This window comes from Trichosurus vulpecula, chromosome 4, assembly GCF_011100635.1.
Source record: "Trichosurus vulpecula isolate mTriVul1 chromosome 4, mTriVul1.pri, whole genome shotgun sequence".
Taxonomy (NCBI): Eukaryota; Metazoa; Chordata; class Mammalia; order Diprotodontia; family Phalangeridae; genus Trichosurus; species Trichosurus vulpecula.
In genome coordinates this window covers 441,824,803-441,838,363 of record NC_050576.1, presented here as the reverse complement: position 1 = coordinate 441,838,363, position 13,561 = coordinate 441,824,803, and the positions used below count along the sequence as shown (strand labels likewise).

Below are 13,561 nucleotides of genomic sequence, written 5' to 3'. Positions count from 1 at the left end.
AACCTATACAGACGATAATGAACACCCCAAGTCTGGGGAAAGGAGGCCAGCTCTTGAACCAAAGCTGGTGCTGCTGTTACCAGGCCTGCCCATCTCCCCCTCCCCCAGGAGCTGGTTAGTTCCTGGGGACTGGGGGAGCACTGGCCACCCGCTACATCCCTTGTTCTGTTCCCAGGGCTACCACTGCCCCAGGCCACAAGCAGTGCTCACAGCAGCTTCATACCCTCACAAACACACCCCAGAGTGCCCACACTTATAAGGTTTGGGTCACAGCTTCTCTAGGGGGGGCATTTCCGGACAGACACAGGGAGGGGAACAAAGAAGAAAAACTCCTTGTGTTTGGGAGAAGGTAGACTGACCCCTGACCCAACCCCCCTCCTCCTCCGCCTCCGCCTCTTCCAGGCCGGCCTCCCACTCAGGAAGGCAGCCCCAGACTATGGCTCCCCAACTTTAGGGCACTGATTCAAACTTGTGTGGGCCACCCCGGGCCCAGCCCACTGGCGGGAGATGCCGCTCATGGTCTTTGTCCGACTCTGGCTGGCTCTGGGCTCGCTCCGGCTTTGGGGTGGTCACTGGCGGGTCAGGTTGCTGGACAGACATCGTCCTGCGCAGATGGTTTCTCTTCCTCAGGAACTCAGGCTGAGAATGGAGGCCGAAGCTGCCTTTGCGTAAGATCACTCGGGAGTTGTTCTTCTTGGGTCGTGCCCGGTGGCTGGACTCCAGCAAGGCCAGGTGAGCTGCATATCCCTCACTGAGGAACTGGGACAACAAGCGGAGGCTCAGAAGGGACCATGCAACTCCCCAGAGCCCCTGCCCAGGACTGGCTGTCCCCAACTCACACACTCCAGTACCTGGCACTGATGCTGGTACTTCTTGGTGGGGCGGCCCACAATGAAGATCTGGGAGGAGGGCAGACCCAGGGTGCTGTAGACAGAGATGTCTTTCATAGAGCCATAGGCAGCGCTGACCTTGATGAAACACTGAAAACCACAAAGAGCCCCCAGGAGGGGAGGCTGAAACCAGTGGGGCCTAGCAGGCTGCCGGCACAGGCCAGGGAGTCCCTGAGCTGCCAACACAGGCCAGGGAGTCCCCGAGCTGCCAGCACAGGCCAGGGAGTCCCCAAGCTGCCAGCACAGGCCAGGGAGTCCCCGAGCTGCCGGCACAGGCCAAGGACTCACCGAGCTGCCGGCACAGGCCAAGGAGCCCCCACCCCCAACTCTTAGCAATCTCCCTCCTTCATCACCACAACATGGCTGTGCTTATTGATACCACACTAGAAATGTCCCTGGCCATGCTGTGCCCAAAGGTTCAAGATAATGCCTTCTTCCCCTATGATGCCTAATATAGGCTCTGCACCTTGGAGCTTAGGTACTGCTTCCTCACTGGCTGAAGAGATCTGGCTTGGACTAGGCCCACACCAGCCTGGTCCACCTGCTCCCTCAGCTCCATAAGGGCTCTCCCTTGGCCTCCCCCATTGGCCATAACTGAATAAGACTCAGGGCAGGGAAGGTAAGAAGAGTCCCACTCTGAATGGAGGGCCAGGGGGTGATCTCCATGACCCTGAGGCATGAGTCTCAGGACTCTCCATGAGACCCTGTGGCCTTCTTGAGTCTAAGGCAGCTGAAGGCTCAGCCACTGTCTTGTCCTCAGAAGATAAGCCCTGGACTCAGCCCCCCCCCCCCACCCCTGCTGGCATACTGCTCAGCCAGTCACATCTCAGTCTGATCTCAGCCAACCTTTACCAATTCAACTCTGACTGAGCTGCCATAGACCCAGCCACTGAAGGGTGGTGCAGGCTGTGGTCGGATTGGCTCTGGGCTCACCAAGGTGACACCCCTCAGAAGGCAGGTCTGGGCATAGGAGATGTCAGCCAAGTTGGGCTATTTGCTGTTCCCTACAAAACACATCTACCTCAGGACCTTCGCAAAGGCCATCTGCCCCGCTAGTATGCTCTCCCTCCTCAGCCCCTCCCCCCGAGTCCCCAGCTCCCCAAGGCTCTGCTACTGCCACCTCCTTCAAGAAGCCCATGACAGAGCTGGGCATGTTATACTGCCCAGCCTTGCTCTGCCCTGCCCTGTCCAGCCCTGCCCTGCCCAACCCTGCACCCACCTCCTGTACGAGGTTCCGGAGGAAGATGGCCTTCTGCCTCAGGGGGTCATGCACCAGCCCGTCAGAGAAGAAAATCATGCCTTGGGGAAAGTTGTGCTGGGCCAGCCAGGACACCACCCGCTGCTTCTGCAGGTCTGGCCGCCCAGTGATGTAGAGGATCAAATAGCCCAAGTCCTGCCAGTGCCTGCAGGATGTAAAATGCACCCACACAAACCCTCAGCATCTCTGTGTGTAACCAACAAAGCCGAGCAGCGAGAGCTGGAATGAGAAACTCCACTGAAAATAACTGCAGACAATAGAAAATATATAGGAGTCTGGCTGTCAAGACATGCCCAGGAACCAAACGAACACAATTACAAGACACTTTTCACACAGATAAAGATAGAGCCAAATAACTGGAGAAATAGTAATTCCTCATGGATAAGGATGAACCGATTTAATAAAAATGACAAGACTAACGACACCCGTTTACTTATTCAGTGCCATACCCATCAAACAACCAAAGAATTACTTTATAGAGCTAGAAAAAACAGTAACAAAACTTATCTGGAAGAACAAGGGGGAAAAATGTGAAGGAAGGTGGCCCAGCTGTGCCAGATCTCAAACTATATTACGAAGTGGCAATCATCAAAACAATATGGTACTGGCCAAGAAATGGAGTGGTGAATCGGTGGAACAGATTAGGTACTCGATGCACAGGAGTAAACGACCATTGTAACTTAGTGCCTGAGAAACCCAAAGCTTTGGGGATAAGAACTTAGCATGTGACAAAAAGTGCTGGGAAAAGTGGAAAGCAGCTTGACAGAAGCTAGACATAGACCAATACCTCACACTGTATACCAAGATAAGGTTAAAATGGGCACATGATTGTGACATAAAGGGTGATACTATAAACAAATTAGGTGAGCGTGGGACAGCTTACCTGTAAGATCTATGGATGAGGAAAGAATTTAGGAACAAACAAGAGACAGAGAGGCTCATAGGAGGTCAAATGGATAATTTTAATGACGTGAAATGAAAATGTTTTTACACAAACAAAACCAGTGCAGCCAAAACTAGAAGAAAAGTAGGAAACCGAGGCGGGGATTCACAGCAGGATTTCTCTGATAAAAGTCTCATTTCTCAAATACATGGAGAACTGAGTCAAATTTACAAAAGTAAGAGCCATTTTCTTCTGATAGACAGTCAAAAGGTATGAACAGTTTTCAAAAGAAGAAATCAAGGCTATTTATAATCATATGAAAAGGCCTAAATCACTAATAATTAGACAAATGCAAATTTTAATAATTTTCAGGTACCATAGCAGACCCATCAGATTGGCTGAGATGACAGAAAAGAAAAATGACAAATGCTGGAGAGGGTACGGAAAAATTGGAACACTGATGCACTGTTCGTGGAATTGTGAGCTGGTCCAACCACTGTGCAGAGCAATTTGGAACTATGACCAAAGGGCTATAAAACTGCAAAATCTGTGATCCAGCAATACCACTACTAGGTTTTTACCCAAAGAGATCAAAGAAAAGGGAAAAGGATCTAGAGGTATAAAAATATTTATAGCAGTTTTTGTGGTGGAAAAGAATTGGAAACTAAGGAGATGCCCGTATATTGAGGAATGGCTGAATAAGTTGTGGTATATGATTAGGGTGGAATACCACTGTGCTATAAGAAATGATGAGCAGGATGCTTTCAGAAAAATCTAGACTTATACGAACTGATGCAAAGTGAAGGCAGCAGAACCAGGAGAACATTTGACATGATAACAGCAACACCGTATGATGATGGACTGTGAAAGGCTTAGCTATTCTCAGCAACACAATGATCCAAGATAATTCCCAAGAACCCATGATGAAAAATGCTACCCTTCCCCAGAGAAATATCTGAGGGACTCAGAGTGCAGATGGAGGCATTCTCCCCCCACTTTATTTTTCTTGTTTGTTCTTGTTTTTATGACATGGCTAGCATGGAAATAGCTATAATGAGTATTCTATTTCTTGCCTTCTCAATGGATGGCGAGGGGTGAGAGGGAGGGAAAGAACAAAATCAAAAACAAAAAAATAACCTGCCCCCTCATGTTTCCAGTCTCTGTACACCTTACATGTCTTTCCCATACAGACAGGCACTCATCGATCCAGTGACCCTGGCCTCTTGGCTGTTCCACAAACAAGACGGTCCATCTCTCAGCTCCAGGCTGGGCATTCTCCCTGGCCTGGAAGGCTCTCCCTCCTCAGCTCTGCCATTGACCTCCCCGACTTCCTCTAAGTCCCAACCAAAATCTCACGTTCTACAGGAAGCCTCTCCTGATCCCCCTAATGCCTTCTCCCATTAATCATTTCCCTTCTGCCTTGGCTATAGTTCATCTGTACACAATTCTTTGTTTATTGTCTCCCACATTAGATTGTAAGCTCCTGGAGGGAAAGACTGTCTTTTGCCTTTCTTTGTATCCCCAGCACTTAGCACAATGCTTAGTGCATAGTAGGTGCTCGTTGATTGACTGACTGAGCTCTTTCTCCTTTATTATCCACACAGCATCCCAGGGAGGCAGGGGTTGTTCTCCCTATTTGACAAATAAGGAAACCAAGGCCCAGAAATGTGAAGCAGAACTGGAACCCAGGTCCCCAGACTCCCAGGTGGGCTAAACAAGAGGAGTAGAGGAAGGAAAGAGGAGGTAGAGCCCAATTTTAGTGCTAGCTTGTTCCACAGGTGGCTCTTTGCCCAAACATTCTCCCCCAGGGCCAGCAATATGGGGGCTGGGGAAGGGGTGACCATTGCTCACCTGACAACATCCACAGCTCCTGCCCTGACCTTGGGGTCACTGCCCATGATGGAGACGCTGGCTGCAAAGGAGCCGTCAATGCTGAACACAACACATTCCATGCCTCGGGGGAGCACTGTTAAGTAGCTCATGGCGGTAGTCTGGTCACCCCTGAAAGGCAGGAGGGGGCCTGGCCTGAAGTGACTCCAGGCCCCTCTCCCCTTGCTCAGAGGGCTGCTTTGGGGAAGAGCTTAGAGGCCCTTTCCATTCTGGCTACTGTCACCTCCAAGCACCGGGATGGTTGGTCCCTGTCAGGGTCACCTCACCCATGACCTCCTGGGGAAGTGGGGGTGAGGTCAGCTTCCTAAACTCTCGGCAGCTTGGGGGGTTGGGATGAGTTCACTGGCTGGGGAATGGGATGGAACAGGACAGCCAGGCCTGGGGAAGCAGGGGAAGGAAGCTCTGCAGGAAGAGAACCACCTTACCTGACCACCATCTTAATGGGATAGACCCCAACCCCAAGCCGCTTAGGCCTGGGCACACTGTACATGATGCGGCCACTACTGTTGGTAATCTCTGTGTCCAAGAACAACCAGCGTCCTGAGGATGGCTCTGCCATGATGAAAATGTCCACCTGCAGAGGCAGATGAGCTGCAAGGGTCCTGCCGCCTAAGTCTCCCTAAGGGGACCTGGGGACCCAACCCTGTCTCCAAGGGCCCCAGGACTGCCCTATCAGAGGAAGCCTCCCCAAGGCAGCCTGGGGACCCAAGCTCTGTCCCCAAGGGCTTCAGCGCTGCCCTATCAGAGGAAGCTTCTAGGGGCTGCTGAGTCCCCCAAGGGGGCCAGGATCCAAGCTTTGTCCCCATGGGCCCCAGGTCTGGGGCAGGCTACCTGTGGTTTATCTAAGAACTAACCTGTATAACACCACTAGAAAGGAGAGGAGCCTGGGGGAGTCAGCTGGCCTGACCAGGCCTCCCTAGGCCTGGGCCTGGGAACCCTGGAGAGGCAGGAGCTCTTGACATAGCCAGAGACCAGGCACCCTGCAGCCTTTGGCACCAAAGGCATAGCAAATGCCTATGGGCCGGGCCCTGGTCTGCATCTCTACTGACAGGGTCTGGCAGCCCACTGCCTGTGGGGCATGGTCACCACCTCTGGCCAAATCCTAAGTAGGAAAGGTTCTGACTCAGAGAAGGGAGCCCAGATGGGGACACAAATCTGGGTCTGGGAATTATTCGCAGCCCTGTACAAATGGGTGCAGATGGGAACTCCCAGTTAGGATTCCATCTCCACCCTGTGCCAAGAGGGGTCCAAGTCAGACAGTGGGCAGAAAGAGAAAGAGCACCTACATAGAAGCATCCAGGGTCTCCTTTTACCCTCATCCAAGCTATCTGGGCAGCACAAACTGGGTCCAGTGGGGCAGAGAGGGCTAGGGCCCAGAACGCTATACCTTTTCTCCTGTGAGGGCCACCATGTCAAGAGGCCCATACATGAACCGCCCCACCAGGACCTGTGGGCCATCTTCTGCAGCAATCACATCATTGGCACGGTGATTGGCTGTCACATTCTAGAAGAATAGGGATATTGGCTCAGCCTATCCAAGAACAGCGTGGCCAGCTTTACAACCAAGAAGTGTTACTAAGGAGGGTACAAAGCCAACATGTCTATCCTGAAGTTTCCATTAGAAAACACCTCTTGGGGTCCAGTGCTTCTAGTCTGGCCCAAGTTGCCCCCTGGATGTCTTCTTCCCTCCAGGCATCTAACCCCTGCCTCCCCCACCCCATACTTTCTGGTTCTGGAATAATAGTATTCACATAATTTCTATGGAAAAGGGGGTGTCAGTCAACTACCCCATGACTCCACTCTCCATCCCTCTAGATTCCCAAACCAACCCCCCCATCTCTCCTCATACACATTATTCTCACCCACCATTAAATTATAAGCTCCTTGAGGGCAGAGAATACTTTTGCCTGTTTAATGGCAGCCCTTAGCCCAGTGCTTGGCATACACTAGGTGCTTAACAAATGTTGTTTTATTTGTTCACCTATCCCATCAGGTGCTCTAAGGTGTGTTTCCACAGGCTAACACAAGAAACCCTTGCAGCCTTCACAGGGATCATGCAGCCTTGGTCCAAAAGCCCACGCAACCAGGTAAGGTGCCAATGTGCGTGAGTCCCCTTTTCTTTAGCCAACTTTCTACCCTCAAGCTCTTTTCTGCCACACACCTTGGAGGGAAGAGATATTGGTGACCCCAGCTTAGGGAAGGGGCAGTGAGCAAATTTAGTATTAGGGTTAAGGGGGCAGAACCTAACCATCCTGTTGGCCCATTTATGGGGGGAGATGGGAGCAGGGGGGTTTACAGGCCATATAGTAGGAGGACCCACCCTCCTGACTCTACAGCCCCCATGTAAGGTCTGAGGAAGAGTATGAGATACGAGGTTCCTGTATGTCCTTCATGGGGCATTAGTGGCTGGTCAGTCCTCGGGAAGTGTTGGAGTTTCTGTGAAGAGGGGCACCTTGGTACCCGCTAACCAGGTACACTTGAGGCTGCATCACTGCCTAGGGGAGCTCGCCAACAAGGCAAAGAGCCCACTCCCCAGGGCTGAGACAGCCCCTGCCTGCTAAGGCAGCCTAGGCCTTCACTCAGTGTCAGCCCCAGCCTCTCTCCCTTCCTCTCTGACCACAGAAGTCCTCCCCATCCCACAAGACCAAAGCTCCCACTGATCTCTCCCTCCTCTGAACTCCTTCAGCACCTAGCACAGGGCCTAGCACATAGTAGGCTCTTCATCAATGTTAATTTAGTACCCGACCAGGGATTCCGCCATCACACCATTCTCTAATAATGCCCATGTCTCATCTCTTCCCAGCCCACCCTGTGAGGTCCCTCAGAACAGTGCCCAAATCTGCTGCTCCTTCCCCCGTCCCCAGGGTGGGGGTGGAAGGACACAAGAGACATTCAGGAGGACCCATGTGTGTCTGGGAGGGGCCAGGGTCCCAGGGGTGAGGGCTCAGTCCCATTCTCCAGCCTAACTAGAGAGAAACACCAGCCCATTTCTGACCTGCCTGCTTTCCCATGGCCATGGAGCCTGGACCATTCCCTAATGTCCCATAGTGAGGCCTGGCCAGGTCCTCAGGACAAAGAGGGCAGGGTGCAGCCACGGACCCATCCCCCTCCCAGGGGCTCCAAGCCTCACCTACCCTTAGCTTGACCTGGGTTCGCTTGCGGAGCCATTTCTCTCTGGGGTTGGATGGGCTCAGTGTGGAGGGGTCGAGTCCATCATTCTCCTTTACGGTTCGGCTGTCATAGCGCATCACCTACAGAGACACAGCAGAGACACAGCACACGCGTGCGTGCACACACACACACACACACACACACACACACATCGGTGCCTCCAGTCCTTTCTTCCCCTCCCCCGCCCTTCCACCCCACCCAGACAAAGAAAGGAGGCACCACAGTGACAAAGCTTTGCCAGTGGGGATCGGGGGAGTTACCTTAGAGCCAAGAAAGGAAATGTGGACCCATGGGAGGCATCTCAGGGGCCACACAGAGAAGCAAAGATGGGGGCAGGGGGAACGACAAGACGCTGTCCTTAGGAGCAAACAGAGGAAATGCTGGCGGGGGGGGGAAGTTGCCTTGGGGCCACAGAGAAACACACTTACACCACAGGGTCAGAGACTGAACTAGTCAATCCAGCTACAAGCACTTAGTAAGCACCTACTGTGTACCAGGTATTGTGCTGGGGCTAAAGGAGAGATGATGCGAGCATCCCTCTAGGCATTCTAAGGGGGGGGGGGGGGCGGGGCGGATCACAAAGACAGATACATGCCTACAAAGTAAAGAAAAGAAATACAAAGTAGGCAGAAATGTGTGCTGAGGGGTGGGAGGGACAGTTGAGAACTGAGAGGTCTCTAAGACAGCCTCCTCATTTTACAGAGGAAACTGAGGAAGCCCAGGAAGGTAGGTGACTTGCCTAAGGTCACACAGGTAGTAAGAAACAGATTCAGGATTCGAACCCAGTGCTCTTCCCATTGTACCAGGCTTTGCTCCCAAGCCCTCTGAGATTGAGATCTTCTTAAAACACAGGTATGACTATGTCACTTCCCTCCTCTGGCACAAAAATGGCCCCCAGTGGCCTCCACAATTCAATTCTGTATGGTCCACATAACCCAACCCCCTCCCCCACCCCACTGTCAGAGACCCAGTAACACTGGCTCCCCTCCTCCCCTTCAATGATGCAGTGACACTGGCCCCCTTCCCCTCCCCTCCCCCACCCTCAGTGACTCAGTGACACTGGCTCCCTTCCCCTCCCCTCCCCCACCCTCAGTGACTCAGTGACACTGGCTCCCTTCCCCTCCCCTCCCCCACCCTCAGTGACTCAGTGACACTGGCCCCCTTCCCCTCCCTTCCCCCACCCTCAGTGACCCAGTGACACTGACTCCCCCCTCCCTTTCCCTACCCCCAGAGATCCAGTGACACTAGTCCCCTTCCCCTCCCCTCCACCACCCTCAGTGACTCAGTGACACTAGTCCCCTTCCCCTTCCCTCCCCCACCCTCAGTGACTCAGTGACACTGGCCCTCTTCCCCTCCCTTCCCCCACCCTCAGTGACCCAGTGACACTGACTCCCCCCTCCCTTTCCCTACCCCCAGAGACCCAGTGACACTAGTCCCCTTCCCCTCCCCTCCCCCACCCTCAGTGACTCAGTGACACTGGCCCCCTTCCCCTCCCCTCCTCCACCCTCAGTGACCTAGGGCCTCTACCTCTGGACTCCAGGCCTCTCCTCAGACTGTCTCCCATAGCTAGAATTCTCATCTATCTCCTGGCTTCCTTGAAGTCACAGCTAAAATGCTACCTTCTCCAAGAAGCTTTTCCCAGCCTCGCCCCACCCCCATCAGCTGTCATCAGCTGTCATTTACCATCTTGTTTGTACATTTACCTACTGAGCCCACCCCACCCCCATTAGACTGTGAGAGAGTACCTCCCTTTTCTTTCTGTCCTCAGAGCTTGGCACATGTTAGGGAGTTAATATTTGTTGACCAAGTGACCGCCAATCAGCCACCCACCTGGGGCTTCCTCTCAGGATCTGGCCTTGCAGACTGCCTGGCCTTTCCGTGGCCTGGCCAGGGGCAGTGACCAGGCCAGGATGGAAGCCCCAAGCCCTGTGTTCCAAGGTGCCAGAAGCTCATGCTGGGACTGGGAGGGGGATAGGCTCCTGTGGGTCCTGGAATAAGGATCCCAATGATAATGCAGATGGGCATTTCTATATGCTTTAAGCCTTGCCAAGCACCTTATCTATGTTAATTCGTTCAATCCTCATAACAGCCCTGGGAAGGCAGGGCTATTACCAGCTCCGCTGGACAGATGAACAAACTGAGGCCAGAGAGGAAAGTGTCCTGCCCAGGCTCACACAGCAAGTCAGTGTCTCAGGCAGGACTTCCTGACTCCAAGTTCCATCCTCTCTCTCCACCTAGCACTACCTAGCTGAACCTCATGCTGGGAGGTGCCCAGAATCTCTTCTGTTCCCTCTGGACATAGACAAAGCTGGCCAGATGTGGGATCAGGGGAAGTATGAGGTAAAGGGCATCAAGAAGGTCCCATCTCTTCTTCTCTTCCCCACCCTGCAAAGGCAGGAGAGAGAGATGTCTCTAGAAGGCCCCAGTAAGCGGCATCGTTCTGTCTGTACCTGAAGGCTGAGCACATCTATCAGCGCCCCTCATGATCACTTAGTGAACAGAAGGATCTCATGAACAAATCCCAGTATATCTGAGAGTCTCAGTTCCCACATCTGTAAAGCAAAGAGGCTGGCCAGATCTCTTCCAGATCAGCACTCGGGATCTGGTGATCTCCAAGGATGATGTAGCGGCAAGTTTCCGTGATCACTTCTCTCTGATTTCATCTTCAAGGGGAAGGGGCGCTCCCAGGGAAAGGGGGGAGAAGGGTCTGGACAACTGGGGAGTGTCTTTTGGTCTTCCTGTGTTGTACACATTATAAAGGGAGCTGGAAAGTGACCACAAACGACAGCCTAAGAGATGATCTAGGCAGGAGTTCCCCAGACATCGTCCTGGGTCTGAGGTATCGGAACTGGAAGGTGGGCATGCAGCGTCTCTCATGGGGACTCTCGCATGGGGGTATCTCACACAGCCCCATTTGGGAGGCAGGGTCTCTCTTGGGGTCTCTCACATGACGGGGTGTATCTCACACAGCCCCACTTGGGAGGCAGGGTCTCTCATGGGGTCTCTCACATGGGGGGGCACGGTATCTCACACAGCCCCACTTGGGAGACAGCATCTCTCACGAAGTATGCAATGCACTGCACTGCCTGGCAATCAGTCGACCCAAAACCTGTGAGGTGAGACTTTGGCCATTTTTACATAAAAAGGTGAAAATCCAACATGATCCTTCCCCAGAACAAGGAGTCGTTAGGGCTTGAGGGGTGGTTTTCCTCCTTAGCTCATTTTCTTTAATGTTGGTCATTTCTATGGGAGCTTGTCACGCAGTGGAGAGTCTGAGGCCAGGCTGGGAGATCTGCTTTAGGCCCTTTTGAAGAATGGTCTGATTCTCCCCAGTTGTCTGGTCAGGGCAGACACAGTCCTTAAGATCCTGTCCCTCTGAGCACAGACAGAGGGGCCAGGGCCATGGCAGAAGCCCAAACATCACCTGCTTTCTCTCCACAGTTACTGCAGACCAGACCTTCCTGCTCTCCAGACTTCCTATCACTGGGCCCTCCATGTGGTGGTGTTCTTGTCGGCAGCTTCTCTGAGGTCACTCCAACCCTGATGTTCTGAGGCCCCCTTTGTCTCCTTCCTCCTTATCTGGGCCCCCGTCTGGGCTTTGTTACCCCAACCCTGCCCCCACAAAATAAACCAGGACTTATCTTCATTGAATGTTACTTATTAAGGTTATGAGATTCGTCTGCTCAGATCACCCTCATAACTCCCCAATCCCTACACTATCCCATCAAAACTCCTCTCTGTGAGGGTGATGCTCCCCACCTTCAGAGAAACAGATAAGTAGAAATGAGCATGGTACAGTCTTACATATATGTATATGAGTGTCTAAGTGTATATATGCACATGTTTATAGAATATCTATGTGGATGTAAATAGACATAGACATAGACATAGACATAGACATAGACATAGACATAGACACACACATATCCGTGCTTAATTACAGCCTTGGGGGGTGGAAATAAAGTAAACAGTGCACAGCAGCAGACAAAAGAAAAGCTAGAAAGAAGCAAAGAAAAGCTAGGCAGCTTGAAAACAATGTGGAACATTTATTCTGTAAGTTTTCTTGAAATGGAAATTTGTTGTTTTAAATTTAATCCTCTTTTATGGTCTGCTGTGTACATGTTTTTTTTTTCCTTTTTAAATTTTGTATTCAAGTTTAAAATAAACTTTAAAATTTACAAAAAAATAAAAATAAAATTCCTCTCTGTGGCTTTCAAGGCCTGGAGTGAAGAAGGCCTAAGTTCAAATGCACCTGCGGACACTTCCAAGCTGTGTGATCCTGGCCAAGTGACTTCAGCCCTGTTTGCCTCATTTTCATCATCTGCGAAATGGGTGTAGATAGTAATAGTGCCCCCCTCCCCGGAGGGGGCATTGTGGGCACCCAATGAGACACAAGTGCCTGGCACAAAGTGGTGCTATGTAAATGTTGGCAAGCCGTGGCTTCCCTGGGCTTGAGAGGCAAGGGCGGGGGAAGAGCTTGAGGACATCCCTCCCTTCCCTGAGCTTCCTCCATTCCCTCACCCATTAAGGAAGGGGCCCTCTTGTTCTAACCCTTTTTCATCTTGTCTAATTCCAAGTCAGGAGAATTAAAAGAATAATCCCCCAAGGGACCCAGCAGCAGTGCTGCCTCCTGCCAAAGACCCCAGCCCTGAAGCTGAGACTCCCTGAACAGAGCTGAGGTCCCAGAGGGAGCCCTTGGGGAGGGGCCAGCCGTTGAAGGTGGAAAGACTCGGACAACAATTCTTTTCGGTTGGCAACCCCCAACACACTGAAGCTCAGGAGTCTTTGCCTTGCCCTGTCAGCACGCAAGCAGCTTAGACAAAGAGATGGAAGGAGGCTCCAAAGGAACAGAGATGAGCACCCAGGGTCCTGGGTCCCGGGGAGAGGATGAGGCCAGAAGGCCCTCTGCCCGGCCTCGCTGGATTCGGGTCTGCACTTGGAGAACCCCAAGAACTGGCTGGTGATGGACAGACAGGACAGAGACAGACATATGGAATGCCCCTCCCAGCTGTCAAGCTCAGGGATGCTCCAAAGGGTGGCCAAGGCTGAGTGACCGGCCCTCTGCAGCCCCTCTCTTATCATCCTAGGGAAGCAGCCGGCAGCTAGTACCTGTCTCAAGATGAAGGCCACCACATCTGTGGATTCCCAGTAGCTGGCATGGAAGAGGTGGGGGAGGGCCACGGTGGGGAAAGCTGTGAGCACATCGGGACAGTAGAGTTCATAGTCTAGCCTCTTGGTTCCCCACCACTTGGTGGTAACTGCAGAAAGAAAGGTGGGCACATTGTCTACACTGGCAGGGGACCATGCTGGGGGCTTTGTCCAAAGCCTCCCTGTTCCCTGGGTGATAGACTAAGCTCCTGTCCAACTGAGGTCTATGGCCAAGCTAGGAACACAGCTAGGAGCCAGGACAAGGAAGTTTGCAGGGATTGGGGGGGGGGGGTGCGGGGGCCAGGCCCTGGGAGCTCAGGC

The 13,561-nt window shown here is 52.6% G+C and overlaps 1 protein-coding gene across 2 annotated transcripts in view; it reads right to left on the bottom strand.

Annotated features, from left to right (window-relative positions):
- Positions 1-450: 450 nt before the first annotated feature.
- The window catches only part of PITPNM3 (PITPNM family member 3), a 107,514-nt gene continuing 94,403 nt past the window's right edge, over positions 451-13,561 (bottom strand). The window contains exons 13-20 of one of the 2 annotated variants that reach the window (XM_036757894.1): positions 13,202-13,350; positions 8,056-8,172; positions 6,309-6,425; positions 5,347-5,495; positions 4,883-5,032; positions 2,110-2,293; positions 852-980; positions 451-759 (exon numbers count right to left, since the gene is read on the bottom strand). In XM_036757894.1, the coding sequence (XP_036613789.1) occupies positions 451-759; positions 852-980; positions 2,110-2,293; positions 4,883-5,032; positions 5,347-5,495; positions 6,309-6,425; positions 8,056-8,172; positions 13,202-13,350 (1,304 nt within the window). Of the gene's footprint in view, positions 760-851; positions 981-2,109; positions 2,294-4,338; positions 4,664-4,882; positions 5,033-5,346; positions 5,496-6,308; positions 6,426-8,055; positions 8,173-13,201; positions 13,351-13,561 lie in introns of those variants that run through there. The other variant, XM_036757895.1, reaches the window with a different exon arrangement.